The 24477-nt window shown below is 38.2% G+C and overlaps 2 protein-coding genes and 1 pseudogene across 2 annotated transcripts; 2 read left to right on the top strand and 1 right to left on the bottom strand.

Moving 5' to 3' along the window:
• The first annotated feature begins 459 nt into the window (after nucleotides 1-459).
• On the top strand, nucleotides 460-3253 carry LOC131784807 (uncharacterized). The gene is made up of 4 exons (XM_066170028.1): nucleotides 460-609; nucleotides 1062-1170; nucleotides 1637-1684; nucleotides 2659-3253. The coding sequence occupies exons 2-4, from the start codon at nucleotides 1065-1067 to the stop codon at nucleotides 3225-3227; spliced, it is 723 nt and encodes a 240-aa protein (XP_066026125.1). The 5' UTR covers nucleotides 460-609; nucleotides 1062-1064; the 3' UTR covers nucleotides 3228-3253.
• Nucleotides 3254-10271: 7018 nt separating this feature from the next.
• Nucleotides 10272-16631, bottom strand: LOC131784837 (uncharacterized). Its single transcript, XM_066170246.1, has 5 exons — nucleotides 16593-16631; nucleotides 13598-13629; nucleotides 13000-13109; nucleotides 12348-12392; nucleotides 10272-10973 (listed from the first exon to the last, which is right to left on the bottom strand). The coding sequence occupies exons 1-5, from the start codon at nucleotides 16629-16631 to the stop codon at nucleotides 10405-10407; spliced, it is 795 nt and encodes a 264-aa protein (XP_066026343.1). The 3' UTR covers nucleotides 10272-10404.
• Nucleotides 16632-20316: 3685 nt separating this feature from the next.
• Nucleotides 20317-24066, top strand: LOC131784836 (monocarboxylate transporter 10-like; annotated as a pseudogene).
• Nucleotides 24067-24477: the final 411 nt, after the last annotated feature.

Genomic DNA, 24477 nt, shown 5'->3' with positions numbered 1-24477 from the left:
AAATTCTTTATTTTCACGATATTGATGGGAAGTATTGTTTCATATTTTTGTTTAACTGTAACAAGTAAGCAATTATTTCACATCATTCATAAAATTCGTATTATTTCGTATCTCATAACGTTATGTAAACACTCAAGTTATTACCTCTCACTAATCAGTGGACGTGATAAGTAAACACAATTTTGCTTTAATTGCAGTGCATGTTTATCGAAGCGTTCATTTCATTTGAATTAGACTGCTTTCATTATGTAATACTTGTATTTAATGAAAAATTTCCGAATTTCCAAGGGTTAACTTTTTTAGCTATGACAACTGTCAAACCTCAAGAGTAAAAATAATAATGTTTTTCAGCAAATAAGCAGACAACCATTTCCTGTTTCCAAGATGCGACTGATGCCTCTTACATGTTTGACCATCTGCAAATTAAGGTTTAATCAATTTTTTGTTATGTATAGATGTCAATTTTTACATTCGATTATTCAACAATTTTGACCGCGTAAAAGGAGATAAACTATTGCATTCGTTCAGTTCTTCGCGGAGAGCTAACCTATAACGAAGAGTCACTACAAAGTCAGTAACGGAGGAAACTGAACAACGACGTCCAACGGAGTAAGTAACGCTTGCAAGCTTTCTTCTTTTCGTGTTTGATGCAAGACGCTATTATCGGAGACGCATCGAAGAATCTTTTTTCGTTTGAGAAGGTTTATTTCCTTTCAATCCTCGTACGCTGTTCATGAGCATTCTAACTCACAAATCCGAATATTGGGAAAGGCGTCTTTTCAAAGCCGGATTCTTACAAATTTGTCGCCGAAGAGATAGAGTTTATAGAGCTAATCCAGTTCTCTCGCAACTCCTGGCAGTGAGCATTGCCAGAAAATTGTCTCGCTTGGAAACTCAACAAAGTGAACGAGGACTCGAACCCAAAACCGTCCAACCCAGAATTGCTCCACAGATTCATATGAATATTAGAACAATTCCTTCAAAACTTATTACATGCTCATTTCCTTCATATTAACTTCTGAATTCGTTGTTTGTTTGTTTGTTTGTTTCTTTTTCAAAAGAAAATGAAGGACCTTGTCTTGTTTTTGATAACTTTGGCTCTGGCCAAGTCACTTCCACTCGAGACCGATCAGAACACCGAAGTCGCGCTGAACGAGGACGAGAAGATTGGTAAGTGTTTCAGTTTTTAACAGTTTTATTAGAATCTACCTCAGTTCTAACACGGTGTGAAACATCCAACAACAGTTTAACTAATCAGACTTCTATTATTTTTAAATCAGTTTCCTCCTCCCTTTTTTGCACCTCTCCTTTTAGTTAAAGGAGGGGCCAGCAATCTTTGGCGCATGCAGCTCTTTCAACATAGTAAAACGATTTATTTTTTTCCCTTTTAGTATATTTTTTCTTGTCTTATTCCTTAGCATTTCTGGCAAAGCTCAATATAATATAGAGTGTTGAAATTTTATTTTAAACATACTCATTTTCCACAAGAAAATCAGCGTGATCCCAATCTCTCTTGTTTTTTAGAAACACCTGTTTTCGATCCCGAGGTATCGACTGATTATCCGGGCGGTCAAATTGGCATAAATATATACGATTTTTTTCAATAAAACTTTGTTTGAATATTGTTACTTTTCAGATACAGCTGATAAGCTTGAAATTGCTAAAAGAGGTTCTTGTGAAGAAGGTAAGTCCATCATAATCTGTCGATGATTGCAAAGGTTTTTTTTTCTTTACTTTTTCAAGGTAATACAAAATATCGTGTTGTCCAATGTCACTGTGAATTGTTCTCGGTGGACTGACTCCCCATCAATAATAATTCTGCATGCGCTAGTTTGTGCCTAGCTTCGATAAGCGCTTTAATAATTTGGGCTTTTAAAGTGATACGCAAAGCTTTCGGAGCTCGTGGTCTGTTTTAAAAAGAACGGAATGACAAGTCGTTATTAAATTTCATTTGAATACACTCATTTTGCAGCGAAACCTGATTAGCTCTGTTTCTAGGTGCGAACGTTCTTACTGTAACCAATTGCAAGGCATTCCCATTTCCTTTCACCGTGCTTAGATTTCCATTATGTGTAGAAAGCAAAGCCCTTCCCGTATCCTAATCTCAAGTGAAGGGGCTCCTAAGTGAGTATCCTTCCCTCTCAAATTTCGCCACCGACAGGAGCGCAACTGGCGCGAGAGCGTGCCTTATTCAAAACTTAGTTTAGATAACAATAAATGCGAGACCTCTATAGTTCTCTGTGTATCCCAAGTAATGTTAGTGGCCCTTAACGAAGCCCCAACCATGAAACAAGTGTGTTCAATTACGTGGATTTTTTGTGTGCCCATGTTTTCTATTTTTGATTAAGTTGTAGAAGTGGATGTGCTTGAAGTCAAAATTTCACTTCTTAAAGCGGTATTATGTGAACGTCAAGAACATTGAAGGACAAAATGACCAATTTGTGTCCCACGGGACCTCAATCAAAAAACAGACAAATGGTCATGAATCCAAAGGAAATGTATTTTGAAGCTAACCTCATAGAGTGTAATTCAGATGCCAAGTTTCTAGGATATCCGTGAGATGAACGAAAAATTTTTATGAGGATCTTAGAGAGAGAGCGTCTTAAAATACATGTGTTTGTTGGTAATATTTGACGTTGTTGAAATCTTAACTCTTAGGTATTAGCGAGGGAATATATCTCATTGAAAACGTCGAAACAAAACGCCTCTTGTTCCAGGACGGCCCTCCCATAAAAGGGCCTCGTGGAGCAGAAAAAGGGTGGGCGGCTAGTTCAGGCTTCAAAGCACCTGCTGTTGTCGGAGCTGATGCCAACTACTACAATCGAGCTTACTGGAAGATCATTCCTCGAGGTGGTGGCAAATACTTCATCGAAAACCCCGAGACGAAAAGGTACTTGTTTCAAGGTGGCCCTGCCATAAAAGGGCCTCGTGGAGCAGAGCATGGGTGGGCGGCTGGTTCAGGCTTCAAAGCACCTGATGTTGTCGGAGCTGATGCCAACTACTACAATCGAGCCTACTGGATGATTACTCCAGTAAGTAATGGCAGGTACTTCATTGAAAACATCTTCACGAAGAGGCTCCTGTTTCAAACTGGTCCACCGATTAAAGGGAATCGTGGAGCAGAAGGTGGATGGAAGAATGCTAATGGCCTTACTTCACCTGTTGTTGTCGGTGCTGATGCCAACTACTACAACCGAGCCTACTGGATGCTTCACAAAGTGCGTTAGACTGATAAAAAAAAACGTGCCAACAACGTTAAGGGTAGCAGTTATAATGGAGCTGTTAGTAGCTTTTCCTGGGTTGTAGTGCAAGTTTGTCAAATGTTTAAACTTCAAGCTTTTGATTGTAGTGTGAAAAATAAAAGCACAAATTAAAAGAGATGATCTAGTTTGCATGGATCTATAGTCGAAGACAGCTGATGAAGAAGGAAGTCAAGGGATAAGAAATTAATTTTTTCTTCCCATCCCCTTGTTAACTTATATTACGACCAGTTTTCATAGGCGACTTTCCGTGCAGGTCTTGCATGATGAAATGAGGGTTTTACGGTTAGTGGCCTTTTCAGGCTTTGGAGTGAGCCCATTAAGTTCCATGGTTTTTAAACAATCAGAAGCAACCACAACTATCGAAGGGCATTTGCCTTTGAAAATTATAATATGTGGTTAGTAGCAAAAATTTCATATCTCACTGAGTAAAATTGAGCTTTGTGTGCATCGACTATTATGCACCGATAGCTTAAAGTAACCCTTCAATTTTTTTCGGTTTAGAATAACCAAAAAACAAAAACATTCCAGATAGGACTATAATTGTACAATGACGATTGTTCCTCGATCTCACCGAATATTTCAACAGATTTATACCTAAAATCTTTAATTTTTACATAAACCACTTCACGGGTACAAACCCTTACCATCTCTTTGATCCATAAACAATAAAGGTGAAGTGCGGCGTGAATGGACGTTACTTAAACGGGAAAGATGAAAACTAGGAAACTGAAATTGAACAATTGAAATATGTCTATTGTAAATCGGAAAGGAAATTATTTCGCCAATTCGGAATAAGATTTTATTTTTTCTCTTAATAGAGAATAAGTGATGCCCTCCACTGGTCGAATATACAGTGTTAAATCTTCAATTATAAAGTCTTTCTTTCCTGAAAACAGCAAAAATTTCCCCTTAGCCGATTAGCGATGAAATTCTCCTTGCGATAAGCGAGCACTTTAGGGCGTACAACTGGAAAGCAGCAGTACTTTGCAAAAGTTTACCACCGACAGCAGTCCGTTTTCACTTTCTCAAGTTGATTTCATTATTTGTTTTTGTAGTATAAACGGAGTAAGATCTCCTTGGTACCTCCAATTCAGCCCATTGAAAGGATACACTTATATGTATTTCTCTCCAAAAAATGTATAGAGTATGATTCACTAAATTGTGAGTGATCCAGAATCCGAGCGTGCGAGCAGTTACAAAAATTTTGTGAGCATGAGCAAGTGAGCACCCTTCTAAATTTTGCGAGCAAATCGAGCAAGACCTTAATTTTGCGAGCACTTGGAGATTACAATGGACCATTTGATACCCCTAATCAAGCAGAGCCGTCTTAACTCTCGTATTTCATTTAAGAAAACAGAGGTTTTTAAAAGTGTCTTGTCACATAACTGTTGGAAGCAAACCGGATTCCCATGCAAAAAATCAATTAATTAGAAAAACTCTGTTAATTATCATTAAAATCGGAACGAGCTGTTCCGTTTCCGCTTTATAGGAGAACTCTAATCCTCCTTGAACATTAGCCATCAACACTGGGCTCTGGAGCTATAGAGTTTGTGGGGTTTTTACCGCAAAGGGGTTTATACCACAAAGTCTTGTAATAATGCCTTAATTGCTTAAGTTGCTTTTTAAAATATCGAAATTGGGCTGTTAGTTGCATATTTCGACACCTCAGAGACATAGCTGAAATCAAATTAATCACCGCTATACACTAGAGGCTAATAACACAGAGTACGGTCTGCCTGTGGTCAGCATCTGTTTTAACGTTAGGTTCACTTTGTATGCTTCTGCTTCCATCACTTGGTCCAAAAGTTTACGATTCGGCAGCTAGTGCCTCGGTGTTGTAACCGTAATGGAAAAGTAATGACGGCTGAACGCAATCGGGACAATTTCGAAAAAGCTTCGGGAACAAGAGAACACTGGAAAATTTGTGAAGGTAACAAGGGATCAAGAACCTCCTTAGCCACCCTCATCATCAAGTATCGGGGTTGCCGGCTCGGTATCTTCGACAACAAATACACAACAGACTCTGCGCGGGTGCTATTGCTCAATATTATTTTGTTGATATCCGCACAAACAGAGCAACGCAATTTGTTCCAGGAAACTATTAATTAAAAAGGCATGAAGCACAAGCTACATTTTCTGTAAATAAATATTGGATTACATCCTTTAAAATTTGCAGATTCGGACAAAAAGACGACGTTAGTCCTTATTGTGATCATTCCGCCTACCGACACAGCCACCTACCTATGAAGTACCATTTGTTCTCGGCCATGGCTATTGTTAAAATGGGCCGGCTTTATTTCTCATGGTAATGTCCTGTAATGCTTTGTTTTCCCAGTAATCAGCCGTTTTTAGGAGTTATTTAAATACTTAGCCAGTAAAAGCCTTTTCAATGATTTAAATCAACGTATTTAGACTTTACTGGACAAAAATGTAGCAAAATGCCCTTATGTGCTCCGTGGTTTGTAACTCTTTTCCACATGAATTCGAATCGACCATGCCAAACCAACCTCCCCTCGTACCAAACCTTACTCTGGACTTCGGATGGGTCATTTGCTGGAAAGCCAATAATCCCAATAAGAGCACCAGTTTTGTCGTTCCACTTGCTGTGGCAGTTAAATCCTTGCCAAAAACCAAACGAATTATTCGGCTTATTCATTTTAATATTCCAAGGAATGAAACTTGTGTCTTGGCTAAAGCGGTACGCTTTTAACCGTTATCCTTACTTCTTGCATGACTCATAAATTATAACTAATTGTAGTAGTTAGGCGATCCATAAAGTCCATATAAAACATCATAAGGTGGCCAAACAGAGCCAGTTTCATTGCCATCAGGACTATGTGAAGGGGGAATGGTTTATGCCCAACTGATGTATTCTAACAACAGACAATTACCTATGCCAGGTACATAATAAATTATTCCATGCGAGTCCTGGGGTGCTTACCATTTAGACGGAAAAAACGGAAATTTCGGTAGGAAAATCAAAATGTTCGCGCATTGAACGCATCGAGAATTGAACGACAAAATCAGCGTTTAGTTTATAACTGTCCGTTGCTGGAAAAGATTTATGATCAGCATACTCAGTCGAGGTACTAGAGCGAAAGAAATTGCGCGAACTGCAAGTACGCGCCTCTGTATTCAAATAAAGCCATTCCATGTACTTTACAACAACATCACGCCAGGGGCTAAATTTGGCTAAGAAATTAAGTCCAATCCTTAAATTTGATCACGTTTTCTGCAAACCGGGCTTATATGTCATTATGTTTAGGTAGCTTATAGTATGATGTACGAGGTTTAATATAACACTCCCTGTGATTGGTTAAGACAGTGTGCTTTGTTAGAGAACAGAAGAAACATTAGGGCATTCTTGTCTGTTCTCAATCTTAAGTACACTCGTGCTCTATGGTGGAGAGGGACTGGTGAGGTCCCTGCATCTAGTATAACCTCGCCATTCTAATCGTTGCGGAATAAGTACTTAATGACGTCATATTTGTTTTCACGACACCTTCTTAAAATATTCTCATGGCGAAACCTCAAGTGCCACTCTATGGGTTGTCACCCATGTCACACATGGGTGATTTTCTGTGGTTTTGATTTGCTGACCCTATTTTCCAGCCTATTCATAAGCACAGACTACTCAATGAAGAATTCCAGGCGAAATGTGATGTAATGTCATCTACTTATAGAGTTTTGTTACCGGAGTTGATGAGGCACTTTAATGCCACAAGAGAAAGGACAGATATGTTGATGATAAATCTTTTTCAGTGACGGAAAGTTATGAACTAAACGCTGATTTTGTCGTTCAGTTCTCATCGGAACACTGGCTTAGGCCTGAGGGTGCACTGTGAGACAACCATGTAACCAACTAACCAGTGGTCCATAATTTACAAAACGTTCCAAACATAATGCGCGAACATTTTGATTTTCCTACCGAAATTTCCGTTTTTTCCGTCTAAATGGTAAGCACCCCAGGACTTGTATGAAATAATTTAGTACGTACCTGACATACGTAATTGTCTGTTGTTAGAATATATCAGTTGGGAAGAAACCATTCCCACTTCAACATAGTCCTGATGGCAATGAAACTGGAAGTTTTTTCGAAATTGTCCCGGTCGCTGATCGGCTTCCCCTCCGTCAAAGAAAAAAACAAACAAACAGAACAAAAACTAAAATAGTCTTAGTACCGTAAAATCCCAAGTATTTCCCTAAAGCGTAATGGGCGTAAACATCTTAAATGCAACCTAAAGTACGGTTATGAGCGCTTTCTTTTTCGTCAACGGGTTAAAATTGCAGCTGTCACTCTCGAGAATGAGTATCATTTGAGTACTTTAAAGGACCTTAGTCAACCTCCGCCATTTTCAATGCCATAGAAATTATTGAAATGGTGTGGCAAAGCCAAATCTTATTGAGATGCTTTTGGAAGTGTTTCTTAAGTCTGCTTAATTACAGTGAGCAGTTTCACAGTGATCCCTTTCGTTTCTACACGTTCTACGCAAAATATAATGGCCACATTTTTGGCATGTACACAAAACAAGGGTGCGGCTGATAAGGGTCCTTTGAGTCATGGATGTCTCGTAATTAATCCGAACGCTTTCAGAAAATGAGAGCTTTTTGAGTTAACCTTCAAATCAGAATAAACTAAAAGAATCTTACTGGGCCGTGACTGATCACCTCCCTTTCGTTCGGCCGTCATTACTTTTCCATTACGGTTACAACACCGAGGCACTAACTTCCCAATCGTAAACTTTTGAACCATATAGATGGATAGGTAGATAGATAGATAGATAGATAGATAGATAGATAGATAGATAGATAGATAGATAGTTTATTAAAATCACCCTTGCAGCCCAAGGGCTGAATTACGATAATTTTTACAAATGTAAAACGTAAATTAATTACAACTATAAATTATTTAATGATAAATTAGAAAGTTAATTGATAGGAATTTGACAATAATAAGGCTTATCATTATGTAAATACTAAATTAATTAAGATACAATTAAAATTATTCGAAATCAGATGAAAAAATATATATGTGTTGTACAAGGACGTGCTATCGGCAATGGCTTACAATAAAACTGTCCCTAAAACGATTGGTTTTCAAACGCGGGACTCGGAACTGGCGATTTTTCCGTGTTCGCAACGTACTAAGGTAAGGTGGCGGAATTAGTGAATAAAGCTTGTGATTATTATTATTACTTATCTCTAGAAACATTGAGTTACCAATCGCCTCTCTCGTGTCATACAAGGTAGGTATGTTAAAACTTCTAGAGCCTGTCTATAAGATAAATCATTAGTGCTTATTATGCGTAGTGCTCGCTTCTGCAGGCGTTCTAATTATAACTGATCGGAGAGATATTGCGGTAGAGCGGTATGAAAGACTGGACATGCATACTCTGCAGCTGGGCGTATGCAAGTGATGTAGAAACTTAGAGGGTCATTAGCTGGCACTTTCGCGCGCTTTAATTGCCTAAGAAAGTAGAGACGCGCTGCGACTTTCTTACATATCATTTCTACGTGTACATTCCACTTTAAATCATTAGATATAATAACACCTAGTAATTTAGCGGATGGAACAACCTCAATGTAGTAGGGTAGTATCATCTACATACTTCCAGATGTTTGTATTCGCCACACTCAGGTCATTAATCATTATTAGAAATAACCAGGGGCCGAGTTTAATCCCCTGAGGAACTCCTGCTGGTACAGCACGCCATTCCGATACACAACCACAACTCAATTTCACCTTTTGCCTTCTATTCGTTAGGAAATCCAAGATCCAGCACATGATCGATTCCGGAAAGTCATACGAAGAGAGCTTTTGGGCTAGGACATGATGATCAATTAAGTCAAAAGCTTTGCGAAAGTCAAACAGTACGGCTCTCGTAATAGCACCATTTCGATCAGTCGATTCCAACCAGGAGTGTTACATACTGATAAGCGCATGCGTAGTAGAAGATTTAGGTACGGCTCCAAACTGTTGAGGATCAATCCTCTCCAGCACAGCAGGTTTGACGTAGGTGTCAACCACATAAGCTTCAGACATCTTTGAAAAAATGGGGGTTAGTGAAATAGGGCGTAAGTGCTTATTTACTTCACGGACGGGCTTTTGCTTTGGCACGGGAAATACATAAGCGTGCTTCCATGACGATGGCAAGCGTCCTACATGGTACGAGTAGTTCAAGATGTCAGATACCTGACCAGCTAAAATGTCGGCATGTTCCTTTAACAACCATCCTGGAAGCAGAAGCATACATAGTGAATCTAACATTGAAATAGATGCTAACCACAAGCAAACTGTACTCTGTACTATTAGCCTCTGGACAGTGATTAATTTACGCCGATTCATTTACTTTCTGCAAAGTCTCTGAGGTGTCGAAATATGCAAATAACCCAATTTCGACACTTTGAAAAGCAACTTAAACAATAGCCATTACTACAAGACTTTGTGGTATAAACCCCCCAAACTCTATAGCTTTTTCTCTGGAGCCCAGTGCTGATGTCTCATGTTCAAGCAGGATTAGAGTTGTCCTATTAAGTGGAAACGGAACAGCTCGCCCGGTTTTAATGATTATTAACAGAGTGAGAAATTACCTTTCTAATTAATGGATTTTTTACTTGTGACTCAGGTTTCCTTTTTGTTTTTATTCTAAACCGAAAAGATCGATGGGTAACTTCAAGCTATTGGTGCATGATAGTCGATGCACACAAAGCTAAATTTTACTCAGTGCGATACGAAATTTTTGATACTGAAAATGCCCTTCGATAGTTGTGGTTGCTTCTGATTGTTTCAAAAGCGATGGAATTGAATGGGCTCACTCCAAAGCCTGAAAAGGCCACTAACTTTAAAACTCTCATTTCATCATGCAAGACCTGCACGAAAAGTCGCCTATGAAAACTGGTTTTAATATAAGTTAACAAGGGGATGGGAAGAAAGAATTAATTTCTTATCCCTTGACTTCCTTCTTCATCAACTGTCTTCGATTATAGATCCATGCAAACTAGATCATCTCTTTTAATTTGTGCCTTTATTTTTCATAGTACAGTCAAAAGCTTGACAAACTTGCACTACAACCCAGGAAAAGCTACCGATAGTTCCATTTAGCTGATACCCCTAACGTTCTTGGCACATTTTTTTATCAGTCTAATGCACTTTGTGTAGTAACCAATAGGCTCGGTTGTAGTAGTTGGCATCAGCACCGACAACAGCAGGTGAAGTAAAGCCATAAGCATTCCTCCATCCCCCCTCTGCTCCACGCTTCCCTTTAATCGGTTGACCAGTTTGAAACACGAACCTCTTCGTATGGACGTTTTCAATGAAGTACCTGCCACTACCTAGTGGAGTAATCACCCAGAAGGCTCGATTGTAGTAGTTGGCATCAGCTCCGACAACAGCAGGTGCTTTGAAGCCTATATGAGCCGCCCACCCAGCTTCTGCTCCACGACGCCCTTTTATGGCAGGACCATCTTGAAACAAGTACCTTTTCGTCTCGACGTTTTCAATCAGGTATTTGCCACCACCTTGAGGAATGATCTTCCAGTAAGCTCGATTGTAGTAATTTGCATCAGCGCCGACAACAGCTGGTGCTTTGAAGCCTGTATGAGCCTTCCACCCCTTTTCTGCTCCACGAGGCCCTATTATTTTAGGGCCATCCTGGAACAAGAGGCGCTTTGTTTCGAAGTTTTCAATGAGATATATTCCCTCGCTAATACCTAAGAGTTAAGATTTAAACAAAGTCAAATTTTACCAGAAAACACAATTATTTTAAGAGGCTCTTTCTCTAACATCCTCACAAAATTTTGGGCCATCTCACGGATATCTTGGAACTTTGCATCTGAGTTAGACTCTATGAGGTTAGCTTCAAAATAAATTTCCTTTGGACTCATGACTGATTTGTCTGTTTTTCGATTGAGGTCTTGTGGGGACACAAATTGGTCATTTTCTCCTTCAAAATGTCTTTTTTTTTAAATTTTTTTTATTTTTTACAAAAGTATAATCTTTCCGCAACTCCCCGATTTAATTCAAAGCCTTATCCTACCACATGATAAAATTTAAATTTCCTCTTGTTACTAGGATGTTCTTGACGTTCACATAGTACCGTTTTAAGAAGTGAAAGTTTGACTTAACGCACATCCACTTCTAAAGCTTAATCAAAAATTGAAAACATGGGCACACAAAAATCCACGTAACAAACAAATTAACCGTTACTTTAATTTAATTTAATTGCAGGTCGAAAGAAATAAGACTCCATCTTAATTCATATCAAATTAATTCTTACGGCAAGGTAGTGTAACCACCAGAAATCGTCCTTCAAGGATCAGAATGTTAAAAATATGCAATTACCAGCAACAAGAAGTTTAAACAAAGGAGCTCAATTTTCACCCCGCATTATATAATTTGCAACTGGTCAGTTTCAGGATTGTTTAGGATAGTCGTCGTTATAGCAGAATTTTCCTCCGGGTAATTGAACACCCTTGTTTCATGGTGGGGGTTCGTTAACGGCCACTAGCATTACTTGGGCTACATAGAGAACTATAGAGGTCTCGCATTGATTGTTATCTAAACTTAATTTTGAATAAGGCACGCTCTCGCGCCAGTTGCTTTTCTCTAGCTTCCTGTCAGTAGCGAAATTTGAGAGGGAGGGAAACTCACTTAACAGCCTCTTCATTTGAAAAAGGGAAACGGGACAGACTTTGCTTTCTGTTCATAATGGAAATTTCAGCACGGTTAAAGGAAATGGGAATGCCTTACGCTTGGTTAAAAACGTTCGCACCTAGAAACAGAGCTAATCAGGCCTCGCTGCAAAATGAGTGTACTCAAATGAAATTTAGTAACGACTTGTCATTCCGTTCTATTTAAAACAGGCCACAAGCTCCTAAAGCTTTGCGTATCACTTTACGAGCCCAAATTATTGAAGCGCTTATCGAAGCTAGGCATAAACTAGCGCATGCAGAATTATTATTGATGGGGAGTCAGTCCACCAACAACTCACCGTAACATAGGACAACATGATATTTTGTAATACCTTGAAAAAGTAAAAAGAAAAAAAAACTTTTGCAATCATCGACAGATTATGATGGACTTACAATGATAATAGCCTCTTTCACTGATTTCAATCTTATCAGCAGTATCTGAAAAGTAGCAATATTCAAATAAAGTTTTAGCGAAAAAAAAAATAACAAACAAACAAACAAAGCTGTAACTGAGTCATAAATTAGTAAGAAAAAAAAAAAGAGACAGTACAGTTATCAAATTTAGACGTTTTGGTAATCACTTTCTCTTTTTGGGCATTCACTGGACTATATCCAAGAACAAAACTAGGAATTACTTTAGCGATCACTATTTCTGTTTTTGAGCCGGCCGATCGTATATATTTGACCGCCCGGATAATCAGTCGGTACATCGGGATCGAAAACAGGTTTTTCTAAAAAACAAGAGAGGTTGGGATCACGCTGATTTTCTTGTGGAAAATGAGTATGTTTAAAATAAAATAAGGAATAAGACAAGTAAAAATATACAAAAAAAGGAAAATATAAATCGTTTTATTTTGTTAAAAGAGCTGAATGCGCCAAAGATTGCTGGCCCCTCCTTTCACTAAAAGGAGTGGTGCAAAAAAAGGAGGAGGAAACTGATTTCAAAATGACAGAAGTGTGCTTAGTGAAACTATTGTTGGATGTTGCACGCCGTGTTAGACTTGAGGTAGATTCTAATAAAACTGATAAAAACTGAAGCACTTACCAATCTTCTCGTCCTTGTTTAGCGCGACTTCGGTGTCCTGATCGGTCTCGAGTGGAAGTGACTTGGCCAGAGCCAAAGTTATCGACAACAAGAAAAGGCTCTTCACTTTCCTTTGAAAAAGGAACAAACAAACAAAGAATTCATAAGGGCATATTAATGAAATGAGCACGCAATAAGTTCTGAGTGAAATATTCTGATATTCATATGTATTTATGAAGCAATTCTGGGTTGGGCGGTTTTGGGTCGAGTCCTCGTTGAGGGTCACTTTGTTGAGTTTCCAAGCGAGACAGTTTACTCGCAGTGCTTGCTCTTTATTTCTGCAAATTATCAAGGATTTTGAAAATGTTAGAAGCTGCGTGAGAACTGGATTAGCTAGACTCTATAAGATCTATCTCTTCGGTGACAAATTTGTAAGAATCCGGCCTTGAAAAGATCCCTGTTCCAACATTCAGATTTGTGAGTTAGAATGCTCATGTACGGCGTAGGGGGATTGAAAGGAATAAACATTTCCATACGAAAAAAGGGTTTTCCGATGTGTCTCCGATAATAGCATCTTGCATCAAACACGAAAAGCAAAAAACTTACAAGCGTTACTCACTCCCTTAGGCCTTCGTTGTTCAGTTTCCTCCGCTACTGACTTTGCAGCAACTCTTCGTTATAGGTTAGCTCTCCGCGAAGAACTGAACGAATGCAATGGTCTATCTCGTTTTAAGTGGTTCAGATTTTTGAATAATCCAATGTAAAATTGACATCTGTTCATGAGCAAAAAATTGATTAATTTTTAATTTGCAAATGGTCAAACATGTAAGAGGCATCAGTCGCATCTTAGAAACAGGAAATGGTTGTCTGCTTATGTGCTGGAAAACATTACTATTTTTAAATTATTGTTAACTTTCATAATTTGTTTTCAAAGAAGGGAACCAAAAAATTCGAAAGATTCGTGTTCATTACAAGACGTTTAAAATCACTCTAGGTTGATTAGTAAAACCAATAAGACCAACTCAAACTAGGCAGGCTAGAAGTTACTTTGTTCTTAAACAACGCTTAAAACCCACACTTTAACACAAACGACGTCAAAACACTTCAAAGTGGATGGGACTCTTAGGGTTTGACAGTTGTCACACTCAGGTAAAAAATTTACCCTTGGAAATTAGGAAATTTTTTATTAAATACGAGTATTATGAATTAAATAATGAAAGCAGTCCAATTCAAATGAAATGAACGCTTCGATAAACATACACTGTAATTAAAGCAAAATTGTGTTTACTTATCACGTCCACTGTTTAGTGATTGGTAATAACTTGAGTGTTTACATAACGTCATGAGGTACGAAATAATACGAATTTTATGAATGACGTGAAATAATTGCTTACTCATTACAGTTAAACAAAAATATGAAACAATACTTCCCATCAATATCGTGAAAATAAAGAATTTCCGATTTCAGTGATAACTCGAGTATTTGAAATAAAATGCGTGTACTAAAATAGGAAAGGGTTAGTTTGTGCGGTTATTGCTAAATTACTTGATTCAGGACTGCTCGTTCGTTTGTCTGCCTAGAAATGTAGATACTCCTATATAGATAATAAGAATAGGGTATTCAATTTAATGGAGGCCGACTGTTTTCGAAAGGTCCTGATGTATTTACAGAGGGCGCACACGACAGCTCAATACTGATAATTTCATGAATATTTGTAAAGCTAGGTTGCAAAAATTCCTATATATTTCTGTTTAAAAGGATGATTCCTGATTCAGATATAAATGAATAACTTGTCCAGAAAAATGCACTTCTACAATATGTACATTTAATAAAACGTACGAAGCAAGCAGGGCCCCTCTGGAAATAGGCCGAGTGCGAAAAGTTAAAACTTAACTCTACACGTTAGAGTTTTTTCGCTATTAATATTAAAAGAGGCTATGAAAAACATCATTGTTTAATACCGATTAGTTATTAAACAAGAATAAACAGCAAGGAGGGTGATAATGTCAAATTAAAGTAATGTAATAAAACGGCACCAATTAAAAAATGAAATTGTATCTCACTTACCATAATTAAAGCAAAATTGTGTTATCGTTTTACACCCAATGCTTAGTGAATATTAATTTGAATGTTTGACCATCGTTATGAGAAATGAAATAATTAGAATTACATAAATGGTATGAAATAATATCCTTTTACATGTAACAGAAAAATAAAAATTTTTTAAAAAGTACTTCCTATCGACATCTTAAGGATAAAGGATTTCAAATTTCAGTGATACTCTATACCTTGACCAGATAACGTTTGCAAAGCTAAGTTGCCTTCAAAAACTCATTAATAATTCATAAGCCCATTAACCTATCAAATGGTAGATAATACATCACGTGCAGTGACTTTATATCGATAAACTTCATCCTTATTAGGATGCGGTGTTTTATCAGATATAAAGACACTGCACGTGACTTTCTCGTATGCTAATTTCTAACGTTCACAAAAGCATAATTGTTATGAACTCTCTTGACACACGCTTTTCCAAGAACGTTTTTGAAGCCGTTCAAAAAACTCGCAGCACGTGTTTTATCGGGTCAAAAACCACTCGGCTACGCCTCGTGGTTTTAAACCCGATAAAACACTCCTGCTCGTTTTTTAAACATTACATAATTCAGCGATGAATGAATGGTTAATTATAATAAAAAGAATCGGTAAGAAAAGTGTTTCTACAAAAAAATTACACAAAATCATGATATTTTATACGCTAACTTACAACCAAACTTTTAATTACAAGGAAAAGGAAAAACAAAGAATTGGAAAACTTTGGTAAGTTTTCTTTAGCTTGAAACGTGATCAGCTCACACCTTGACGAGTGTTCAGATGAGGAGTGAGGAATGAAGAGTTCAGGTGGCTGGCGAACCATAGAGAGGCTTCAAGAAAATATTGAAACAAGATCATTTTGATGACCCTAAAACCTGTCAACTTCTGGTCATTCTTTACAAATATGCTGCTTTCGACGATTAAAGCACTGTTACTAACGATTTTTAGCGATTTCGAACGTTTTTGTAGGAATGAAAGTAAAATGACACACTTTACTCGACTTAATATACGGATTTTATAAATCGTAAAAAAAACATTTAAAACCGCCAGAAACCAATTTAAAATTGATTCAAATATGCCGCAAACTGTCGCTGAAACGTCTGAGTCGTCTACAGTCAGCACTACAAACGGCTGAAAAGGAAAACAGTGACCGCATTCCATTCACTCTCACATTTCACCCTCACAACCACGCAGTTAAATCTATCATTCTTAAAAACTTGAAATTACTCCAAAACGATTCATAGACTGGTACAATCTTTTCGCAAACTCCACTAATTTCATTCAAATAGGCGTGACAAAAACGTAGGCAACTTTTTGGTCAGAAGTTCATTTCAAACCAATGACCAACCTGGAACTTTCAAATGCGCTCGCTCACGATGCATTCATAACGTAGAGAAAATGTCGGGACCCAAGAGATCCATTGATCACCTTACGTGCACCTCCGCCAATGTCATTTACTTCATAACTTGCACTTATTGAAAAAAGTTATACATTGGTAAAACAGGAAGACCACCGTGCACACCTTCGCGACGTCGCTAGACACTTTAATCTCTCTAGTCATTCTGAACAGCATATGGCAATTTGCGGCCTTTCCCTACATCTAGCCAGCTCGGAAAGCCGCAAAACACTTCAACAAAATTATTTTCCAATCCCCACGGCATCAACGAGCGCTATTCATTCAACTGATTTATACTTGTTTTCTCATCACCATATTCCCTACAATAGCGTAGCTCCTTTATCTGCACATAAACCCACACACATCCCAAAATTCCTCCAATCGCTCTGACGAAGGGCTAACGGTCAAAAAGTCAACCTTTAAACTCTTTACGGTGGCGAATTTACGTTTTCAACTCAGTTGTTAAAACTAAATTACATGTTTTTGCCTACCCTGATATGGTCATGGTGTATGCATGGAACAGTGCGACAGCACTTTTTTACATTTCGCTATTAGGGCAAACTCTTGAAAGCTTGCCCTTTCGTTGTTAAGGATCGATAGCCATAATATTTTCCATTATGAGGCAATTCCTTTAACGAAGTAACTGTTGAAGAAATGTAAAATGGTTTCCGTGTTTACATAGCCTGATGTAAACACGCGGGAGGTTGGGAGAACACGAGATAAGCGTAGGAAACCACGACGCGAAGCGGAGTGGTTTCCAGCTTATCGAGTAAACACGGAAACCATTTTACATTTCTTTTATAAAATAACTAATGAAAGAGGAACGAAAACCGTGTTTACATACGCTCATGTAAAACGGTTTTATGGCCAATCAGAGCTCGCGTACTATTTGAATTATTATTATCTTTTGCTACACACGGTGGAAGGTCTGAAATCACAACCCCCGCTGATGTTTGCCTAATGAATAGGTGAACATCAGCAGGGAGCAATGCGGCACGTAGATAGTCACAACTTCTATGTCGGTGTTTCGAAACTTTGATTGTTTGTAGCAATACAACTCTACTGAAACTTCAAACTGTATTGTTTTTATTTTTTTCCAAATTCTGCGCTTCCAAATCGGGGGTGCGGCTTATCTACGGATGCGGCTTATACATGCACGTTTACGGTAACTTCCCTGCTCAGAGCTAATTGAAAAATATTCGCACTAAATATCATGGCACCTAAGACATACACAGGCTGTTAAATCTCGACGCACCCATCTTTTCCAACAAATTCAACAGTGTCTTCGGAGTAAAAGTCTTTCGTCTCTTATAGTGAAACTGAAAAGCCTCGTTGCCTTTGAAATCGAAGGCTTATTATGTAAGGTGAATAGCATGTGATTAGCCTGCCTTGAACGAGATCTAATTTTATGAGCAAAAGCGCTAATAGGACGAACGAATGACTAAAAGAGATCAGTTGATTTAACACAAAGCTGTGAAGCGCTTCAACTTTCTTTATTTGCATGGGAAAAAGCTGTGGAAATTTTATGTTAGAAGCAACGGAAAGAGTCTTTTTCTACCCAGACTTGAGTGTGTCCTTCTTAGAACCGGGCTTTAAAGATTGAAATTTCTCACTTTTGATGTATATGCTTTATTGACCACGTCAGCGTGAGCTCAAGATAGTTGGATAGTAGCCGAGTTCTCTTTTTTTTTGCGTTTTAATGGACCAAGACCAAGTGGAGGAACTGTGCTAATATCCAGCAGCACGAGTTTATTATAATAAGAAGCAAGAATAAAGTGTGTTTGCGACACAATAAACCCACGAGAGTCTTTTAAAGTTTTGGTTGTTTTTAACGTCTTCTGGTGCAGTCAAGTTTCCATAATCCACCCCACTTTGTACTTTGTTAGCGACAACTGATCCCCGCTCTGTTCCACTGAAAGCCATGTGATCCCCCAAAATCCTCCTCATCCCCTCCCCCCCAAGATAAGTAATGACTGGTCAGGTCCCTTAGGTACGATTTTGCGTGAGTAGTTTTATTGAAGTTAAATTGGAAAAATAATCACGAGTCGCTTGTACATGTTGTGATCTATATGAAAGAAACAATTCACGGATAGCGTATATTTGAGGAGGGGAACCACGCCTAACGCTTATTCATAAATTCACGAATTACTCTCGCACCTTTTTTTAAATTCACGTGCCACGTGTTAATTTTGGACTTTATTAAACGTCACGTGTAAACACTTATGGACGCGCCGGACAATCTCGGACAATCTTCGGGTAAATGAAACTTCCCCCAAGACGCCTTTTTATACAATCATGGGTCAAGTTTTCGTTAATCCGCCCATAGGTAGATGACACTACAATAAATAAAATTTTTTGTAATTCTTCATTGAGTAATCTGTGCTTATGAATAGACTGGAAAATAGGTTACCAAAAACAAATTAATATTTTCGACTAATACGCGATCAGGTCGTAAACCGGCTTGAAACCACAGCAAATCACCCATGTGGGACATGGGTGATAGCCCACCGAAAGACACTTGAGGTGGGCTGTGGTGTCGTGGAAACAAATATGACGACTAAGTCAGTCATTAAAAGCTTATTTCGCAACAGTTAGGATCGTGAGACTATACTAGCGACATGGGCCTCACCAGTCCCTCCTCACCCTGGAGCACGAATGTACTTAAGATGGAGAATAACAACAGCGCCCTAATGTTTCTTCTGTACTCTAAAGAAGCACGCTGTCTTAAGAGGTATGATACCTTCAAAAAGGGAAATTTTTTACATTATTTGAAACATTTTTATTAGTCCCTCCTGTGATAACACTCACTGAGAGAAATTGTTTGGCACTGTTGTTGACACCATCTGTTACTATAGCAACAGGACCACGCCCACTTAACCCTCATTTCATAGACATCACACCAACAACAATAACTTTATAACAAAAAAATCCCATGGCTCTGAAAAATTCAGGATATCTTATGCATAGATGGATCTGTGCAATGAACCTAAAGTATTTTATACAACATGATTATAACCATGTCAAATAATGAAAAACTTTCATATAAACAAATAATGGGCCCCTTCTGGAAAAAAATTTGCCTGCCATTGAATCATCAATTTACCTTTGTACTTTGTTTTAGGTTTATTGCACAGAAGCACCATTCAAGACTTTCTGTGAAAAATTTCATGAAATTATCTTACATAGTTTTTGAACTGAACATGTTGAGCTACTCGGAGTTCTATCAAAATGCAGTTTGATGGAAAATGCATTTAAAAGTTGTATTTGGGTTTGAAAACCCACTGTTCAATCTCTGAGTAAATACTGGACAACAAATAACATTTTCATGAAAAATTAAACTGTGGCGTTAATACCGAGTGAAATATGCCTTTCCAGCAATAAAAATTTTTAGGTAAAACTTCGAAATTTTTGCCTTTTTTAAGGTATCATACCACCTTATTAACCAATCAGAGGGAGCGTTACATTGAAACTTCGTGTACCATGCGATAAGCTACCTAAACATGATGACAACATAATGACACATTTTTGCAGAAAACGTGATCAAATTCAATGATAGGTGTAATGAAATCAGTACATTAACGGCTAATTATGTACGTATAATTAGTGTTCATTATGTACGTCACTAATGAGATAAAAAAGTCCTGACTAACTGGAATAAACACAAGATCATACACAGTTCAGTCTGATTGATATCTCCGAAACTGGTGCCGAGACCCGGAAATGATTTGATTCGTCAATCAAATGTCGCTCTTGGCGTGATGTTGTTTTGAAGTACATGAGACGGCTTTATTTGCATACGGAGGCGCATGGTTGCAATTCACCCCATTTTTTTCGCTCGACTTAATTTAGTAATCTTAGAGAGTTCTCTTAAGTAAGGAAACCTTAGGAAAATTCGATTCAAATGGGTGAAGAAAACACTTTTAAAAAGCTGAAGCGTATCTTTAGTGGTAAAAGGTTCCAAGACAGCTCGTGGTCATGGGTCGTGTGTATTTCAGCGGCTGTGTGTAATGCAATCAACCTTGGCTTTACACTCAGCTTTGGAGTTTTGTTCCCGGAGTTGATGAGGCACTTCAATGCCACAAGAGAAAGGACAGGTATGCTGATCATAAATCTTTTTCAATAACAGAAAGTTATAAACTAAGCGCTGATTTTGTCGTTCAATTCTAATCAGAACACTGACTTAGGTCTGACGGCGCACTATGAGACAATCATGTAAATAACCATTATGAATAAACGAAACAGCTTTGGAGCGACAGGAGACCGCTTCTTTTTTTTTCTGTCTTGTTTTTTATTTTAAGACTTACTGGAGCCGTGGTAATGCAAACCTTGGTTTTAGTAAACCATGTTCAATAAAGCTAAACGCTTTTTCACTAAAAACGTTGATTTTTGCAAACTGTTTAAGAAGACCTGTAGTATACGATGAAGACGATTGTTCATTTTTAAAAAACAACGCATCCATAATGAATTCTTGTGATCCACTGTTTGTCTATGATTGAGGCCTTCGACAGCTTTCGTTTAAATAATCGGCCTTGAGTTATTTAAGCCTGAAGAGTCTTCTCCCGCAGAGTACTAATGAGGGAGTCTTTCATATAAACAATAAGCTTGGGGCCCTCTGCTGATAAATTAATATCTGCTGCATGAGCTACAGATCGAAAATGTGATATGTAAGAGAACTTTTGCATCAATTTAGTGAAGTGATGCTGGAAAATCAAGAATAGAGTGAGCAAATCCCTTGAAATGATCCATTGGAAATCTTGGAAGCGCAAACAAATGAATTTAGGTTTTCTAAACAATTACTATGAAATGTCTTCTAAAGTGACCTTTCTTAGCCAAGTGTAAAGCCACAAATGTTTAGTATGCAAATGAGAGTAATAAAGAAGTTTCCGGTGTTGCACAAACCTCTAAGATCTCATTAATACGTGACCCACGAGCATCCTGGCTCATAACGCAGATAAGATGCGACACTAGACTTGGGCAGTTTTTGAAAATAAAACCTACCACGCTGAGATGATATATTTTTATCGATGAAATGCAAGTTGGAATTAGTGAAGCACTATAACGCCATGGCTATTTATCCCAGATGGCATGGTTGTTGTTGAATTCTGTCTGAAGAGGAACATAATATCACTCTCTTGAAATGTCAACAACCGTTACAATATGTTTTTCCTAAAAAGATATCCAGCTGACTTTGTATTGGTACTTAAACTACTGAAATGAATGGAACTAATATCAGTGAAAATCATCTTTTTAACAGCCTGGGTTGGCTCCATCGGCCTGGCCATGGTTTGGTTTGCCAGTTTGCCGGCTGGATATTTGTGTGATCACTTTGGATGTCGCATCACATGTTTTATGGGAGGAATCATGTGCATTGCAGGTTTGGTAGCGACTTCGTTCGCCAATAGCCTCACTCTGATGTACTTTACTTACAGCTTGGTGTACGGTTTGGGGGCCTGCTTCATTTTTAACTCTTACTATCTCGCGGTTGGAAAGTATTTCGACAAAAAACTCTCAGTAGCTGTTGGTATAACTGCATTGGGGTCGAGTGTAGGTGTCTTGTACACAGGCCCGTTACTTCAGGCTCTTTTGGACGCATTTGGTTGGAGAAACACGTTTAGAATAATGACGGCAACCTTCGCTCTTGTTTGTATTTTGAGTTTGAATTTCAATCCGTATGTTGTAAAAATGACATCGTTGGTGGATGTAGAATTGGAAACATTGGAATAACAAGTAGGAACTAAGGGTAGAATATCTTTTTACTGCAGCGTGTGGACATATCCTGTTTACACTTTTGTCGTCATTTCTGTATCGGTGGCAAGTTTTGGAATGTTCATTCCTCAATTGAATCTGGTTAGTATATAGCTACGCAGAGTCTTACAAATACTTCTGTTCTGGAAAAGAATTATGAGTAAACAAATCTGAGTAAATAAAAGCCCTGGTTTGGCGGGAAACTATGCTCGGATATTTATCCGCGAAGCTGTTATGTGATTGATACATTTTCAGACGAAATTCAACTGACAACCTTTGAACACTGAGTATTCCCTCTCAAATCTGGATGTTTATGTTGATAATCTGTGTAATTACGAGAATTTCTCCTTTTGTTTTCTCATCTGTTTTCACTGTTGAAAAATTATGTCATCGTTACTTAACACCAGTATTAATTTTACCCAGGTCAAGTACTGTGAGGATCTTGGGATCACAGCGCAAAGTGCCTCTCGACTGTTTATCTTCATTGGCCTCACCTCATCACTTGCACGAATTCTGTCCGGAAAACTGTGCAACAGTCCAACGATTAACCCAGTATTTGTTTATCAGTCGTCGCTGTTTATGGGTGGTGTATCTGTGCTCCTGTTACCTTACGCAACCAAATATTGGGCCTTAGTTGTATTTAGCTGTGCATATGGAACAAGCGATGGAATTTTTATATCAACAGCGAATTACATCCCACTTAGCTGCGTGGATGAAAAGAGAAAAACTGCTGCATTTTGTATCGAATGCCTGCTTTATTCATTTTCAGTTGCGACTGGCGGGCCAATCGCTGGTAAGACTTTCTCTAGACAGATCTGTAGAGGTACTCTCCTCCGATTGCCAAAACCTATCACCTCTGAACTATCGACCATCTCATTTACCTGTATTTGTTATCCAAGGATTTATTTTACCCTAAGAAAGGATATGGATATTTCCTATCTGACGTTGTAAAAAAGTAGATTCCTTTCTCTTAAAGTAGGCGGAAAAAGCATGAAAAGGCTTTTGCATAGCAGTTCATATGCCCTTTTACAGGCTCTTTGCATGACAGCAATCGGTAAAAAAAATGTTCATAATGCAAAATAGGAAATAGAAGGAAGAGATACAATGGTTGTACAAAGAATGACAGCTTCTCCAGCTATCAGCCTCTGACTTTCAAAATATCACACTTTGGGAAGTTTTAATGTTTGAAAATGTTCACGCTCTAAAAAAAGTCCACTTTGTAAATGTTTTCTTGCAAAATTATTTCAAACAACCATGAAATGTCGCAATTCAGTTCACAGTAACCTCAGAAATCGTTCTAATCTCATGACTCCCTTTGCATTTTCAGTATCTTTTCCATGTCATGAACTATTCAATAAATGACAAGTTCTGAACAGGCCCCTGAGGAGGGCCCATCAGCACAACAGAATAACTTGTCTCGCAATGCTTTCTCTGAAAGCCTCTCATGTATCTTTTGCATCTTTTATTTTCCACAGGTTTAATGGCCGATCAAACAGGAAACTATATCAGTTCGTTCAAAATGACCGGTGGTGTTCTGATGTTAGCATTTGTTATTCCCTTTGCATTGATTTTCATCAACAGGAGAAAGTCTTCAAGTCAGTCTAACAGTGCCGGTCAAGAGAAGTTTGAGACGAGGAAGCAACAAACACTACTCCTAGAGCAAATGTGACAGTCAATGACTTTCCTGTTAGCTAAAAATATATCATATCATCACTTGAGATTTAAAGACTTTTTTTTAGTTTCAACGTTGCCAACCTTTTTTAGTCTGTTGACCAGAGTCTTCAGAGTAACAGTCACTCGTCTTAGGAGCCTCTTTGGCTCGGTATATAGTAATCTGATGCACGCTGTTAGGCCCTAACAGTGAAGAGCGTATAATTTGTTCTCCTTTGAGATAAATATTTTTGAAAATCTGATTTTTGTCAAAAAGGCGTTGGTAAGTGGAACTTGTGAAAAAAAGAGATTGTATGTTCTAACACGAAGCTGCCGGTATGGAGTGCTTTTATTTCTGCCACAGTGAAATTTCAGAGGTTAAATTATTGCAACGCCAACGGGCAATGGGCTCTTTTCACTTGCAACTTTATGTGACGTCATTAGAAGCGTAAATATCTCGCATGATAAAAAAAAACAACAACAAAAGCAAACTGCACATGCTTTTTTACCTTACGTCACTGACAGAATGATGAAATTTTTCTACCTCTGTCGCGCTCGCCAGGAATTACTTGTAGTATTGATAATTGCATGAACGCGAGTGTATCTTCAAATTTCT

This window comes from Pocillopora verrucosa, chromosome 7, assembly GCF_036669915.1.
Source record: "Pocillopora verrucosa isolate sample1 chromosome 7, ASM3666991v2, whole genome shotgun sequence".
Taxonomy (NCBI): Eukaryota; Metazoa; Cnidaria; class Anthozoa; order Scleractinia; family Pocilloporidae; genus Pocillopora; species Pocillopora verrucosa.
Note: the sequence above shows the minus strand (reverse complement) of the source record. Positions and strands in the feature narration are given on the sequence as shown.

Coding starts and splice junctions, on each gene's coding strand:
- LOC131784807 (XM_066170028.1), top strand. CDS start 1,065: ATGAAGGACCTTGTCTTGTTTTTGATAACTTTGGCTCTGGCCAAGTCA. Junction 1,171..1,636: donor GAACGAGGACGAGAAGATTG/GTAAGTGTTTCA, acceptor GTTACTTTTCAG/ATACAGCTGATAAGCTTGAA. Junction 1,685..2,658: donor AAGAGGTTCTTGTGAAGAAG/GTAAGTCCATCA, acceptor CTTAACTCTTAG/GTATTAGCGAGGGAATATAT.
- LOC131784837 (XM_066170246.1), bottom strand. CDS start 16,631: ATGACTAGAGAGATTAAAGTGTCTAGCGACGTCGCGAAG. Junction 13,630..16,592: donor TGTCTAGCGACGTCGCGAAG/GTGTGCACGGTG, acceptor CAAAGTCAGTAG/CGGAGGAAACTGAACAACGA. Junction 12,393..12,999: donor AAACAAGGACGAGAAGATTG/GTAAGTGCTTCA, acceptor GCTACTTTTCAG/ATACTGCTGATAAGATTGAA.